The sequence below is a fragment of the Toxorhynchites rutilus genome, chromosome 2, assembly GCF_029784135.1.
Source record: "Toxorhynchites rutilus septentrionalis strain SRP chromosome 2, ASM2978413v1, whole genome shotgun sequence".
Taxonomy (NCBI): domain Eukaryota; kingdom Metazoa; phylum Arthropoda; class Insecta; order Diptera; family Culicidae; genus Toxorhynchites; species Toxorhynchites rutilus.
In genome coordinates, this window is record NC_073745.1 from 59,691,567 (window position 1) to 59,708,008 (window position 16,442).

The following is a 16,442-nucleotide window of genomic DNA, read 5'->3' on the forward strand; positions in this document are numbered from 1 at the left end:
ACCGATACCGCAAAAAAAGCGAACCCCGCAAACAAAAACCCAACTCAACTCGCTCCCAGAGCGGAAAAAACAATCTCGAACTCTTCTCAGTCGGCAAGCATGCTGCCTCCGAAAAACAATTCTCAACACCAGCGGTTACCACCACCGAATCGCACGGAACAAAACTTTCCGGTATTACCCTCCACCTCGGGTTCGACCAAAACATCGGGCTGTGGGTCGTTGACCGATACAGCAGGTCAAATACCCCCTGCTAACAGTGAAGTGGTTCGCAAAACTGCCAGCAGCAAGTCCGATGGAAACGATACGGATTCCTCGGTGGGCTCAACTCGTTCTAAGAGACAGCTACGCGATCGCCCACCAGGCAAGAAGCATCGAGTGGAGGATGCAGACGACAAGCGCGAAGGAGATAAGTCACTGTCCTAATGGCTGAATTCTCAACTTATAATATTGCCTCTATCAATATAAACACGATAACGAACGCAACGAAGATAGCCGCTCTTCGGACTTTTGTACGAACGCTGGAACTTGATATCGTGTTCCTTCAGGAGGTAGAAAATGAGCAACTGTCCCTCCCGAATTTTAACGTCGTCTGCAACGTAGATCACGCAAGACGTGGCACGGCAATAGCGCTAAAGGATCATATCCCATTCTCGGACGTCGAAAAGAGCCTGGATGGCCGTCTCATCGCCCTCCGAGTACAGAACACAACTCTCTGCAATGTCTACGCACCTTCTGGTACAGCTTTACGTGCCGAGAGAGAACGTTTTTTCAACGATACACTTGCATTCTATCTCCGTCACACCACACCACACGTTATTCTCGCTGGGGACTTTAACTGTGTACTGCGTACCAGCGACTCAACGAGTGTTAATTCGAGTCCGGCACTGCAAGCCACCATACAGCAACTGCAGCTTCATGACTTGTGGGTGAAGCTGTACCCTACGACCCAAGCATCTACCTACATTACACACAATGCGGCATCCAGGCTCGACCGGATATATGTGAGCACAGGGCTATGCGAGCATATTCGCAACGCCGCAACACACGTATGTTCTTTCACAGACCATAAAGCGCTAACAGCACGAATTTGTCTTCCTAATCTCGGGCGCGAACAAAGACGCGGGTTCTGGTCCATGCGCCCCCATCTTCTCACTAATGAAAATATACGAGAATTTCAAATCCGGTGGCAATTTTGGACCCGACAACGGAGAAACTTTCCCAACTGGATAACATGGTGGTTATTATTCGCAAAACCAAAAATTAAATCTTTTTTTCGGTGGAAGTCGAGGGAAATATTTAGTATTTTCAACGCCGAATATCAAAGACTCTATGCACAATTACGAACGGCTTATGATGGATACTATCAATTTCCCGCGATGCTGGTGACAATCAATCGCGTTAAAGCACAAATGCTATCGCTGCAGCGGAAGTTCGCGCAAAATTTTATTCGTATCAACGAGACGCTCGTAGCGGGGGAAAATCTGTCCACTTTCCAACTAGGTGATAGACGACGGAAAAGGTCAGTTGGAACAGAGCTGCAGAATGAGCGAGGAGAACACATCCGAGGATCCGCCGAAATCGAACGACATATGGTTCAGTATCTGGCGGACCTGTATGCGATGGGAGAGGCAAGGCAAGCTCCAGAAGAAAATTTCGAGTGCGAGAGAGTAGTAACCGAGAACGATGAGACTAATGAAGCAATGATGGACGAGATCACAATCAGTGAGATCGAACACGCCATCCGAACCTCGCAGAAGCGTAAATCGCCGGGTGCCGATGGGCTGCCGATAGAGTTCTACCAACGAACGTTTGACGTCATATACAGAGAACTTTATTGCATAATCAATGAAGCGAGAACAGAAGAACTCCCCGTAGGGTTCACCGATGGCATTATCGTGCTGGTGAAAAAGAGAAGTGGCGATGGCACAGCACGAGTGTACCGACCAATTAGCCTTCTCAACGTAGACTACCGAATTCTGAGTAGAGTAATGAAATTCCGTCTAGAGATGTTAATCCGAACTCACCATGTGCTGAGTGATGCGCAGAAAGGTGCAAACGCCGATCGGTCAATTTTTGAAGCTTCTCTCTCGCTGAAAAATCGGATGGCCCACTTGATTGCGAATAGTGATCCCCGATTTTTGAAATTAATCGTTCATCAGCTAATCGAATAGTTTTCAGTAGTTTGTTATTCGATACGATTAATCGGCCCAAATAATCGATTAATCGATTAATCGTCACACTGAGAGAAATAATTAGTTAGATTAATATTTCTCATTTGCTAGAAAGCCATATGGAATCAAAAAAGTGTTCATTCCGCCTGAAAATCAATTATTATCTTTTACTCATTCCTAAAGTCGTAAACGAAGCTCAATTCACGTTGACGGCATTGAGCTTCGTTTACGAACTTAGGGGAGCGTCAAAGATACTGATTTGTTTTCAGGATAAAACTGCAGCGGCCGTACGTTTTTTTCTCTCTGAGTTTGAATCGATTAATCGACGTAAATTATTCGTTCGCTTCGATTATTGATTGTGCAGTATTCGTTCGATTAATAATCGATTTCTGTAGGAAGTATTCGATTAATCGATTAATCGAACGATTATCGGGGATCACTAATTGCGAATAAACAGAAGGGAAAGATGATCTCTTTCGACTTGGACCATGCTTTCGATCGGGTCTCTCACGAGTTCTTGCATCGAACCCTACTTTCTCTGGGGATAAATCCGAGCTTCGTCAGCTGGATCTCTAGGGTAGAAGATTCCTCTTCGTCACGGCTACTATTGAATGGGCGCCTGTCACAACCGATTCGGATAGAACGGTCTGTTCGACAGGGAGATCCGTTGTCGATGCTCCTGTTCGTGATTTACCTACATCCACTACTTACACGGTTGGAGCGCATATGTGGTGGAGATATTTGCGTTGCGTACGCCGATGATATTACGGCGATTATAACATCAACAACAACGATCAATCGTATTTTTGGGGTGTTCGGCGAATTCGAGCTTGTGGCCGGGGCAAAACTTAACCGGTAAAAAAACTGTGGCTATCGACGTCGGGGTTATTAATGGAGAGCCAATGACGATACCAGGGCTGCAGACGGTGGAAAATGTGAAGGTACTGGGTATTATCTTTACCAACTCAGTGCGTTCGATGGCAAAGCTTAACTGGGACAAATTATTGTCCAGAATCGCGCAAATTATGTGGTTGCATAGTATGCGATCCTTGAACCTGCAACAGAAGGTAATACTGTTGAATACATTTATTACATCGAAAGCGTGGTACGTTGCATCCATAATACCACCACAAAACATACACACTGCTAAACTGACTGCGATGATGGGAAGATTCCTGTATCGTGGCTTACCAGCACGGATTCCAATGCAGCAACTTGCGCGGAAGAGGGAGCAAGGCGGACTTGAGCTGCAACTACCGGCGATAAAAAGTAAAGTGCTACTTATTAATCGTCACCTGAAAGAGATGGATTCTATTCCATTTTACCAATCCTCTCTGCTTCTAAATCACACTCCTTCTGTCGAATTTCCGTGTCTGAAAATTCTGTATCAACAAATACCTTTGTTGCCGCACCATATAACACAAAATCCCACAAGCGATCAAATACACGATTATTATTTGGAACAGACTGAGCGGCCAAGAGTTGAACGAAACCAACCGGGTTTCAATTGGAAACGAATCTGGAGTAATATCTCTACAAAAAGTCTAACGTCGAGCCAGCGTAGTCACCTTTATCTTCTAGTGAATGAGAAAACAGAAAATCGAAGATTAATGAACATCATCGGGAGAGCTAACGACCCATATTGTCAGCACTGCCGGACGCAAATCGAGACGATAAAGCATAAATTTTCTGAGTGTCCCAGAGTAATGGAAGCATGGAGGCGCATGCAACAAAAGCTCACAACAGCACTTAACGGGTGGCAGAGACTAACGTTTGATGAACTCATGCGGCCGGTACTAGGCAACGTAGCACCAGAACAAAAAAAATGAAATTTTAACGCTTTTTATCAAATACACAAATTATATTCATAATAATCATGAAATTGATGTCAACGAACTGGAATTCTATTTGAGTTTAAATAACTAATCATGTAAAAAAAATCTGTGATGTAAATACTGCTAATAAATAAACTATATTTTTTTTTTATTAAAAAAAAAATCAGGCCGGATACCGGATATTTGAAAAAAAAACTTGTTATTATCATTAGATAAATTATAACAGAATAGCATACAAACATCATTCACACGTGATTAAAAAAAAAAAGGTGTGATTACTGACATGTCAAAATTGTTATTAAAATTAAATTATTATCAACTCATATCATTAACGTTTTATTCAGCTTCATCGCTTTCGTTTCGCTTAACAGGTGTTAAAGACGGCGATAAGCTGCTATTGAAGCGATTATAGAATTTTGAAGATTCTTTTTGAGCATCCCTAATTTGTCCAAATTTGCCAATGTAGTTAGTATTGAGGACAGAATAAAGCCAGTTGAAATAGAGAACTCGACCGCGTCGGCTTACTTTTTACAATCCCGAATAATCCTCTAAATCCCCAAGTTACACCCATTCTGGAACTTGATCGCCGTTTAACACGGAAAAGAAATCCCTTCGATACCGGTAAACACTGTGAAACCCCAACATTGGTCCTTCGAACCGGATCGAAGGACACTCCCAGTCAAGTTTCCAGAAATTGCGAGTGAAATCGTATCCTATACGTAAAATCGGCAATCCAAGCCGTGAACAAAGTGACGCCATTACATTCCTTCGTGAGTCCTGAATTGATCCGACGACTATCAAGTTTATTTGTGAAAACGAATTGCATCTACGTGTTCTTCTGGAAGAATCCTTGAATCCATTCGCATTGGAAAACAACGAAATACGTGAGAGTTAGTGCAAAATGACGGATAAAAAAGTAGAGAAGGAATTAGCGCAGTTAGTTATGAACCGAAGAGCGCTATACGTCCATCGCGATTCCGTAGAAAGTTTTATGGTACATTATGATCATGTACGCGACGAATACCAGTTACCCGTTCGATTAGAGTCACTGAACAGAGCATACAACGAATTCCTAGAAGTCCAAGGGAAAATTGAAAGGCTAGATGATCCAGAGCTGTTTGACACACACCTTGAAGAGCGTGCTGAATTCGAAGCGCGTTATTGTGTAGCGAAAGGTTTCCTTTTGGCAAAACAGGCCGTAAATGCAAACCAAAGTAATCTCGATACATCTGTGAACAACAATACCCACACGTCATCATCAATTTTTCATTTGAGGTTACCCAAAATCAATCTGCCTAAGTTCGATGGAGAATTTTCAAAATGGTTGTCGTTTCGTGACACGTATTCATCGATGGTGCATTCTAATAGTGATATTCCTCCAATTGCCAAACTTCAATATCTTCTTCTATCACTTGAAGGTGAAGCGCGTAAACCATTCGAAAGCATTGATATCGAAGGCGAGAAGTACCTCTCCGTCTGGGACGCGTAATTAAAGCGCTATGAAAACCGCAGATTCCTGAAAAAACAACTGTTTCGTTCGCTCTATGATTTAATCCCATTGAAGAAAGAAAATGCTCAAGAATTACATGAACTCATCGATGAGTTTCAACGATATGTGAAAGCCTTAGCCAAACTCGATGAGCCGGTCGATTGCTGGGATACTCCCCTCGTGAACATCTTATCTTACAAACTCGATCCAACAAGTTTACGTGCCTGGGAAGAAAAAACAAGCTCACAAGAAGACGTTAAGTATGAAGAATTAATAGAGTTTTTATATCAACGAGTTCGCATTCTGAAAACCGTCGCATCAGATCTTGTTCAACGATCACAACCGGTTCAGGCAAAAGTGGCCGGCAGTAGATTTTTCCCATCCAAATTCGCTGCCAACGCATCCACGTCCGGGAAATATAATATTCCATCTTGCGTTGTAAAGGGTGTGTCACATCAAATTGCATCACGGAAAAAACGCTGTAGAAATTCGCCCAGTAGACCGATCCTTTTGAAAATTTTAGACACTAAAATAAAAACTATTAAACAACTTTTGGCATTTTCCATTTTTCATACTTCGAGCCCAAGCCCGTATGCTCGTACCTTCCTCTTTACCCCGTCCATAAGGTTCTGTACAACGTCAGGTTGTAGTTTTTTTTGAACAGAAATCCATTTTCTCTTGAAGTCCGCCTCCGATTTGACAACTTTTGGGTTCTTCCAGAGGGCCTGCTTCATAATCGCCCAATATTTCTCTATTGGGCGAAGCTCCGGCGCGTTGGGCGGGTTCATTTCCTTTGGCACGAAGGTGACCCCGTTGGCTTCGTACCACTCCAACACGTCCTTTGAATAGTGGCACGAAGCGAGATCCGGCCAGAAGATGGTCGGGCTCTCGTGCTGCTTCAATAGTGGTAGTAAGCGCTTCTGTAGGCACTCCTTAAGGTAAACCTGTCCGTTTACCGTGCCGGTCATCACGAAGGGGGCGCTCCGCTTTCGACAAGAGCAGATCGCTTGCCACACCATGTACTTTTTGGCAAACTTGGATAGTTTCTGTATGCGAATCTCCTCCGGAACGCTGAATTTGTCCTCTGCGGAGAAGAACAACAGGCCCGGCAGCTGACGAAAGTCCGCTTTGACGTAGGTTTCGTCGTCCATTACCAGGCAATGCGGCTTCGTCAGCATTTCGGTGTACAGCTTCCGGGCTCGCGTCTTCCCCACCATGTTTTGCCTTTCGTCGCGGTTAGGAGCCTTCTGAACCTTGTATGTACGCAGGCCCTCCCGCTGCTTGGTCCGCTGGATGAATGAACTTGACAAATTCAGCTTATTGGCGACATCCCGGACCGAACTTCTCGGATCACGTCTAAACTGCTTAACTACGCGCTTGTGATCTTTTTCACTGACGGAGCATCCATTTTTGCCGTTCTTCACCTTCCGGTCGATGGTTAGGTTCTCGAAGTATCGTTTTAGTACTCTGCTGACCGTGGATTGGACGATTCCCAGCATCTTACCGATGTCCCGATGTGACAACTCCGGATTCTCGAAATGAGTGCACAGAATTAATTCACGACGCTCTTTTTCGTTCGACGACATTTTTCCAAATTTACGAAAAATTGACAGTGAAGCATGGCCAACGTGATCTATACACTCTTATCTGATTTGAAAGCGAAAGCTGAAGATATAATTCCTAAATATTAAATTTCTACAGCGTTTTTTCCATGATGCAATTTGATGTGACACACCCTTTATGTTCCGAAAGACACTTCTTGTTTCTGTGTCCAACGTTTTCGAAAATGTCGATTACACAGCGAAGAGAGCTGGTTACCCAAAAAAGGTTATGCTGGAACTGTTTTCGAACCGGCCATAATGCCAGGAATTGCGAATCGAAGTTCACATGCCGCATTTGTCGAGATCGACATCACACAATGCTGCATGAATCAACAAAGGTTGTGATAAATTCTGTCACTCCAGCTGTATCATCAGACTCAAGAGAAGATCCAAATATATACTCATTGTCGAATGTGGGATATCAAGAACCGTCAACATCAAAAATCAGCATGTCAGTCCAATCGAGTACAAACACAATATTATTAGAAACCGTCGCTTTAGAAATCGTTGATGATCACGGCAATGTATTCCAAGCGAGGGCACTGTTAGACTCAGGCTCAATGTCGAACTTCATTTCTCGCAATCTTGCTAACCGTCTCACGAACCCACAAACTAAAGTTGATGTAAGCATCGCTGGAATAGGACAGTCGCTGAAGAAATTGAAACGCACTTTAACCGCAACTGTTCGATCGAGAATAAATCGTTTTTGTACTAAACTGGAGTTCCTGATAATACAGCAGCCAACTGCAGATTTACCCACTGTTCCCGTTCAAACTTCATCGTGGCAACTTCCAGCGATAGAATTCGCTGATCCTAAATTCAATGTACCAGGCAGAGTAGATATCATTATCGGCGGTGAAGCATACTGGGAGTTACACACCGGTAATAAAATTCATCTAGGGCAAGACTTGCCACAGGCAGTGGAGACGCCATTTGGCTGGACTATATGTGGACCCACATCAAAATTTCCATCTGTTTTCCAAACATGTTATCATGTCTCCACAATGGACGAGCGTCTGGAGAATGTTCTCCAAAAATTTTGGGAATTGGAAGCCATCCGAACAGACTCAAATTATTCTACCGCGGAAAAATATTGTGAAGAGTTTTACGCCAATACTACTACACGTGATTCCTCTGGCCGATATGTAGTGCGTCTTCCAAGAAAGGTCAACCCCGAGATAATCCTCGGTGAATCCAGATCCGTAGCTGAACGTCGATTCCTTAGCCTCGAACGTCGAATGGAACGAGATGTCAAGCTGAAGATAGATTATGTCCAATTCATGGAGGAATACGAAACCGTCGGTCATATGAAGCAAATAATTCAACCTGTCGATTACGCTGGAAATCATTGCTATCTGCCTCACCATCCTGTATTTAAATTATCCAGCAACACCACAAAGACAAGGGTGGTCTTCGACGCATCATGCAAGACGATGTCTGGGTACTCTCTAAACGATGCCCTCATGGTCGGTCCAGCCCTTCAACAAGATCTATTGTCCATTGTGATGCGGTTTCGCATGCATCCTATAGCTTTGGTTGCGGATATACAAAAAATGTTTAGGCAAATTTTAGTGCATCCAGAAGACCAACCCTTCCAGCGAGTACTCTGGCGTTCGAATCCATCCAATCCAATCGCTACTTACGAACTCCAGACGGTGACATACGGGACAGCGTCCGCCCCCTACCTAGCCATTAAAACACTACAAGAAGCAGCAAGAGAAGCGAATCAATCCATCGCAGAAGACTTTTATGTGGACGATCTACTAACTGGAGCTAGAGATGTCCAGTCCAGCATCCAGTTGATGAACGACATTTCAACGACTCTGGAATCTGCAGGGTTCCAATTGAAGAAGTGGGCATCAAATTCAGTGGAGGTGATGCAAAATATTCCACCCGAAGATTTAGCAATACAAGAATTATATAATTTACACGATGATCAATCTGTCAGCACTTTGGGTCTCGCGTAGGTACCCAAAACGGACTATTTTCATTTCAAGGTGCAGCTGCCACTGCCAGCTGCCATTCTAACCAAACGCAAGGTGTTATCCTATGTAGCACAGATATTTGATCCTATGGGCCTCATCGGGCCGGTAGTGTTGAGAGCTAAATTGTTTATGCAGCGTATATGGTCGCTTAAAACAACTACAGATCAAACATGGGATGATCCTCTACCAACCAAACTACAAATCGAATGGAAGCAATTCCATACAATGATTGATCTACTGAGTCAAGTTAGAGTACCACGTTTCGTGTCACTTTTCGATGCAGTAAGCATTGAATTCCATTTTTTTTCTGATGCATCCGAGAAGGCCTACGGCACATGCTGTTATGTCCGAGCTAAATCGACAACCCAGATTTCCGTAAAGCTGCTAGTATCAAAGTCTCGAGTTTCTCCTATTTCATCAAGCCATACTGGAATTATGCGCAGCTTTACTATCCACACATCTTTATGAGAAGGTGATGAATGCAGTGAAAATATCCCCACCTGTTTATTTTTGGTCCGATTCTACAACGGTGCTACAATGGCTTCGATCACCACCCAGCCGATGGAAAACCTTTATAGCTAACCGTGTTTCAAAAATTCAAGCTGCTACAAATATCAACGATTGGAGACACATAGTAGGTATTGAAAACCCGGCCGACGACATCTCTAGAGGATTAAACCCAAATGAAATTATTAATCGTACAAGATGGTGGAATGGACCACCATGGCTTTCCCAACCAGCGGAATTATGGCCTATCGGGGCATTACCAGAAGAAGATTTAGCAGAAACAATCAAAGAAGGAAAAAAGGTTTCATTAGTAGCCATGTCAACGACTGAAATTGATTTAAGCGAACGAATTTTCACGCGGTTCTCCAGTTACCCACGGCTTCGACGAGCGATTGCGTATTGGATACGATACGGTGACCGGAATAAATCGCCACAGTAAACAACTGCAACAGAAACAACCGCTTAGAAAAAGTGTAGTAGGCTAGAAATATTTGGCGCGGGAAAAACATCATGTGCCTCACATTTCTATTATAAATTTATTCTCTTGTTCTCGTTTTTCGAAATTTATTCTGAGGACAATGTAATGGGGACGAAGTCCCCATTTGGCGAGGATAAGGAATCGAGGCGGCCCATGCCGCCAAGATGACGCAATCCGAGTCCACCGCCGACCCGCCGTCGGAAGCGGCGGTGTCTCGCACGCAAACCTGGGATCCACTGATTGCCCGGTTAGTTTGAAACATAGGATACGATCCTTTAGCAATGTCCGACCGAGCTCTAGCGAGCGTCGGACGGTATACGTCTGCCCGGGGCGTTACGTTTGCCTGGGGCGATACGTTTGCCCGGTTAATTCTTGTTTTGAAATACAATACCGCGCCACAATATTTATAGCCTACTACACATTTTATAAGCGGTGGTTTCTGTTGCAGTCGTTTTCTGTGGCGATTTATTCCGGGAACCATACGATACATTGAAATATTACGAGCTCGCACCACTTCCCACCGCACCACTCCTGAAATATACACTCATCTGCGTACACAGATTATTGTACAGAACTTAGAACCACTTATGTCTTCAGAGCTGCAAATAGCTGATCGAATTCTTTGTCGCATAGCACAACGTGAAAATTTCCTTCGTGAACAAGAAAGGCTTGTCAATGGAGAATTCGTTCCTAAGTCCAGTGTTTTGAAATGGTTAACACCGTACCTCGATGTTTATGGAATCATCCGTGTTGGAGGCCGTTTGAACAATGCAGATATATCTGATTCTATCAAACACCCTATAGTATTGTCTGCGAAGCATCCATTGGCCATACTATTAGTATCATATTTCCACAAAATGTTGTTGCATGCAGGTCCACAACTGATGCTATCTAGTTTACGTCAAAAATACTGGATAATTGGCGGAAGAAATCTCGTGAGACGCATTTACCACCAGTGTCATGTATGCTTTCGTAACAAGCCAATCCTGATACAACAGAGCATTGCTGACTTGCCAACATCACGTGTTACTCCCACGCGTCCTTTTTCAATTTGTGGCGTGGACTACTGCGGTCCATTTTTTATAAAATCGCCAATTCGCAAACGAGGTCCAACAAAGGTGTACGTGGCGATTTTTGTGTGTTTTTCAACACGTGCAGTTCACATGGAACTAGTAAGTGATCTCTCAACATCTGCGTTCTTGGCTGCACTACGTCGCTTCGTGGCACGCCGAGGAAAGGTGACAGAGATCAATTCTGATGATGCTACAGTCTTCAAAGGTGCATCAAATGCACTTAATCGTGTATACAAAATGCTGAAACTTAATCAAGCTGACCGAAACGAATTGTTTAATTGGTGTGCTAATAATGAAATACTTCTTCTTCTTCTTCAATGGCACTAACGTTCCTAGAGGAACTTCGCCGTCTCAACGTAGTATTACTTGCGTCATTTTTATTAGTACTTAGTTGAGATTTCTATGCCAAATAACACGCCTTGAATGCATTCTGAATGGCAAGCTCTAGAATACGCGTGATCACAGTGCAAGTCGGAGGAAATTTCTTTGACGAAAAATTCCCCCGACCAGAACGGGAATCGAACCCGAACACCCGGCATGTTAGTTATGACGCTAACCACTCGGCCACGGGAGCACTAAATAATGAAATACGCTGGAAGTTTATACCTCCTCGCGCATCGCATTTTGGCGGCCTTTGGGAAGCCGCCGTCAAATCAGCCAAAACACATGCTGAAGGAAATCGGAAAGGTTAGCATCACTTATGAGAACATGCTAACTCTGCTTGCACAGATTGAAATGTGCCTAAATTCGAGGGCACTGACAGTTTTATCATCAGATCCGTCGGACCTAGAAGCATTAACGCCCGGACATTTCCTGGTAGGCTCCAGCCTTCAAGCTATTCCAGAAGCGTTCCTCAAAAATATTCCAGAAAATCGCCTTGACCACTGGCAGCAGACCCAGAAGCACCTACAGCGAATTTGGTCCCGTTGGTACCCTGAGTATCTCCAACAACTACAGACTCGGGCAGTCAAAACCAACAAGGCACCTACTGTTCTTCAACCTGGGCAAGTCGTTATCATAAAAGATGATTGCCTACCACCAGCTCAATGGCCTCTCGGAAAAATTGTAAAGGTACACCCTGGCAAGGATGGGATCGTCCGAATCGTGACTCTGAGAACTTCTTCGGCGGAGAATGTCGTGCGACCTACAGCAAAAATAGCACTTTTACCATCACCAATCAACAGCTAAACAACCTTCATTTACTTCAGGTCAATATTAGTATGAAGCCACGGAGGCTGTGAATTTTGATAGCGTACCGAACTTAACTGAATTAATATGTACAATGCAGCTACAATCAATCTTAAAAAATAAAACATGTTAGTATTTTCTTGGAATATCAGTTATTCCAAAGTGGCCGGGAATGTTGAAGCGATTATAGAATTTTGAAGATTCTTTTTGAGAATCCCTAATTATTCCAAATTTGCCAATGTAGTTAGTATTGAGGACAGAAAAAAGCCAGTTGAAATAGAGAACTCGACCGCGTCGGCTTACTTTTTACAATCCCGAATAATCCTCTAAATCCCCAAGTTACACCCATTCTGGAACTTGATCGCCGTTTAACACGGAAAAGAAATCCCTTCGATACCGGTAAACACTGTGAAACCCCAACAGCTGCTATTCGCAGAAGATTCGTCTCAAGACATTTTTGTCTGATGATTTTGATGATTCTTTGTCTGTCTGTTCACGTTTCGAAAACTCCTGAATGGTCTGACCTAAACCTCGGGTCTAAAAAGGTTGCAATCAGATAATTTTGATCTTTTTCTAAGTAGTTTAAAATGACCTCTCCAGCGTTTAAAAATGTTCTCATATGAATTAAGTTCGGTGTTTTTTGTGCAGTCTCGTCCTTATCCAAATACATTTTTGATGCAGCCACATGCGCAAATACCTCGTATATATAAAAGCCCAACGCACCAAGCCTAACAGTTGTTGAGTCCTCAAATTAGTGAATGTGTCGCCGATCATAACGATTCCGGTTTGTGGCGAAGTAAGGGTACCCCCTCTCAGACTGTCATCGCTGAAGAAAGTTCTAAGTTTGTTCTCAATTTCAATGAATATAATTGATTGCTGACTGCATGTAACTCTCATTCTTACTCGACCAGTATTAGAATTATCTCAATACACTTACAAAAATCTACTAATTATAATATAAACCACTATCAAGAAAAAAAAAAGTTTCAAAGTGCTTGTAGAAAATATGATACACTATTAAATAGGATTTTTTTTTCCACTAGCAATAATCGCACCACGGTAAAACCTCATTGGTTACAACATCGCTACTGCGCAAAGCTAAATAGGATATTTATTTTAAATGAAAAGCTTAATATTCGCTAAATTTTTTTATTTCTTTTTAAATGTGTTCATTCCTTTCTCACATTTAACGCACTATTCACATGCCGTTTCTCATAATTTTGTTTTTCCTAATAAAGAGCCGAATATCCGGCCGCATCATGCAGCATCTTCGTTTCCAAGCATGGTAAAAAACATATTTTAAACATATCTAAACGATATTAATATACACTAAACATATTAATTCACACCCGGCCGATTCTTTACGAGTTGAAACAGTAATAAAATAGTTACAATGAAAAAAATCAAAACTTACAACAAAAAAAAAACGTGAAAGACAACTTTTTTCTTAATCAGACAACCAATCTTGCGGTTCAGTTTTCTCGGAAACGGCTGAACCGAACATAACACGACTAGTTTCATTTGAAACAACACTCTGAAGTTTTACCGGAATCGCTCCACGGAAAGTTCAGAGACCACAGTTTCCAGAAACCAAAACTACCCAAAACCAGCCATTTGGATTTCCATTCATGATTTCTCAAAACTAGCCTGTTTGTAATGCATTCAGGCTTATAAAGGGTGTGTCACATCAAATCACGGAAAAAACGCTGTAGAAATTCGCCCAGTAGACCGATCCTTTTGAAAATTTTAGACAGTAAAATAAAAACTATTAAACAACTTTTGGCATTTTCTTTTTATGCATACTTCGAGCCCAAGCCCGTATGCTCGCACTTTCCTCTTTACCCCGTCCATAAGGTTCTGTACAACGTCAGGTTGTAGTTTTTTTTTGAACAGAAACCCGTTTTTTCTCGAAGTCCGCCTCCGATTTGACAACTTTTGGGTTCTTTCGGAGGGCCTGCTTCAAAATCGCCCAATATTTCTCTATTGGGCGAATCTCCGGCGCGTTGGGCGGGTTCATTTCCTTTGGCACGAAGGTGACCCCGTTGGCTTCGTACCACTCCAACACGTCCTTTGAATAGTGGCACGAAGCGAGATCCGGCCAGAAGATGGTCGGGCCCTCGTGCTGCTTCAATAGTGGTAGTAAGCGCTTCTGTAGGCACTCCTTAAGGTAAACCTGCCCGTTTACCATGCCGGTCATCACGAAGGGGGCGCTCCGCTTTCCGCTAGAGCAGATCGCTTGCCACACCATGTACTTTTTGGCAAACTTGGATAGTTTCTGCTTGCGAATCTCCTCCGGAACGCTGAATTTGTCCTCTGCGGAGAAGAACAACAGGCCCGGCAGCTGACGAAAGTCCGCTTTGACGTAGGTTTCGTCGTCCATTACCAGGCAATGCGGCTTCGTCAGCATTTCGGTGTACAGCTTCCGGGCTCGCGTCTTCCCCACCATGTTTTGCCTTTCGTCGCGGTTAGGAGCCTTCTGAACCTTGTATGTACGCAGGCCCTCCCGCTGCTTGGTCCGCTGGACGAATGAACTTGACAAATTCAGCTTATTGGCGACATCCCGGACCGAACTTCTCGGATCACGTCTAAACTGCTTAGCTACGCGCTTGTGATCTTTTTCACTGACGGAGCATCCATTTTTGCCGTTCTTCACCTTCCGGTCGATGGTTAGGTTCTCGAAGTATCGTTTTAGTACTCTGCTGACCGTGGATTGGACGATTCCCAGCATCTTACCGATGTCCCGATGTGACAACTCCGGATTCTCGAAATGAGTGCACAGGATGAATTCACGACGCTCTTTTTCGTTCGACGACATTTTTCCAAATTTACGAAAAATTGACAGTGAAGCATGGCCAACGTGATCTATACACTCTTATCTGATTATAAGCGAAAGCTGAAGATATAATTCCTAAAAATTAAATTTCTACAGCGTTTTTTCCGTGATGCAATTTGATGTGACACACCCTTTATGACCTCTTTAACGTATCCTGGATATGTTCCAGAACAGCTGACCACTTTATGTCCAGAGTCAAATCCCATTATGCATTAAACTTCAGGGAACATATTCCTTACAAGAGGAAGAACACATATTTACCTTTGATAGAAAATGAACTATCGAAACAGTTGAAAGAATTGGTGGCAATATAGTTACCACTGCCCGTTAACCCTAAAAACACTGTTTGCCACTCCAGGTCGGACTAAATTATATACAGGGTGAGTGGTAATAACTGTCAGTAAAGCAAATGGTCACAAAAATGAAACGCTTGAATGAATTTTAATTTAGAGTGTATTTCATTTTAAGTACATCTATAACATTTCTCTTAAATTAGTCCAATTCGAATCTTTCTCCCTTTGCTTTAATTACCAGTCGCAATCGTTGTTGGAAAGCGTTACAGCTGGCACGCACGATATCCTTAGGCATTTCATTCCAAACCTTCTCCAAACGTTGCTTGAAAGTGTCCACTGTCAATCCTTTGGTACTCCCTAGTTTGCCAAGCATGTGTCTGTGTAGCTTTTGCCTGATGAGACGGTGCAGAATTTTGTTGGAAGTAGTTGTAGTGTTTTCTGACAATGGGAAGCAAATGGTTCTTCAAAACATTGTAGATTTTAGTGTTGATTTTAACACCAGGTTTGATGAACAGCAAGGGAACCTTCAAATTTTTGGAGAAACATCCCCATACCATCACCCTGGAAACATTTTGGAATCTTTGAACAACCAGCTTGTCCCGAGGAATATCACAAAGATGTGCTGCATATATCCGATCATTTTGTTGATTGTGGTGATCCTGTAACAGGAACAATTTTTCGTCCGAAAACAGAATTTCACAACCACCGTGCCGCTTGAGCAGCTGCCGACATCATTCGACTCTTCCAGCCTTCTGCTTTTCAGTCAAACCGTGCACCCGTTGTTTTTTGTATGGAATCAATCGAAGATCATCTTTCAAAATAGTCTTCATGGTTGACTGCGATATCCCCAGCTCCTTGGCCATCTTACGTCCAGACTGAACAGAATTCCGTCGAACTCGCTCTCTTACTCGTTTGATGGCTTCCGAACTCCTCACAGTGCGTTTACGACCAGGCTTGGGAAGTATTTTCCAAGAACCAGTCTCCTTGTA

At 43.2% G+C, this 16,442-nt stretch overlaps 2 protein-coding genes and 1 non-coding gene across 3 annotated transcripts; 2 read left to right on the plus strand and 1 right to left on the minus strand.

Annotated features, from left to right (window-relative positions):
• The first annotated feature begins 422 nt into the window (after positions 1–422).
• LOC129765777 (uncharacterized) lies at positions 423–3,030 on the plus strand. The gene is made up of 3 exons (XM_055766205.1): positions 423–1,046; positions 1,284–1,985; positions 2,830–3,030. The coding sequence occupies exons 1-3, from the start codon at positions 423–425 to the stop codon at positions 3,028–3,030; spliced, it is 1,527 nt and encodes a 508-aa protein (XP_055622180.1).
• Positions 3,031–7,545: 4,515 nt separating this feature from the next.
• Positions 7,546–9,063, plus strand: LOC129765778 (uncharacterized). The gene has a single exon (XM_055766207.1). It carries the CDS (start codon positions 7,546–7,548, stop codon positions 9,061–9,063), a length of 1,518 nt encoding a protein of 505 aa, XP_055622182.1.
• Positions 9,064–13,280: 4,217 nt separating this feature from the next.
• On the minus strand, positions 13,281–13,427 carry LOC129772162 (U4 spliceosomal RNA). The gene has a single exon (XR_008742577.1). It is a non-coding gene; the product is annotated as a U4 spliceosomal RNA (small nuclear RNA).
• Positions 13,428–16,442: the final 3,015 nt, after the last annotated feature.

Coding starts and splice junctions, on each gene's coding strand:
- LOC129765777 (XM_055766205.1), top strand. CDS start 423: ATGGCTGAATTCTCAACTTATAATATTGCCTCTATCAATATAAACACG. Junction 1,047..1,283: donor TTCGCAACGCCGCAACACAC/GTATGTTCTTTC, acceptor TTTCGGTGGAAG/TCGAGGGAAATATTTAGTAT. Junction 1,986..2,829: donor ACTACCGAATTCTGAGTAGA/GTAATGAAATTC, acceptor TCTGTTCGACAG/GGAGATCCGTTGTCGATGCT.
- LOC129765778 (XM_055766207.1), top strand. CDS start 7,546: ATGTCAGTCCAATCGAGTACAAACACAATATTATTAGAAACCGTCGCT.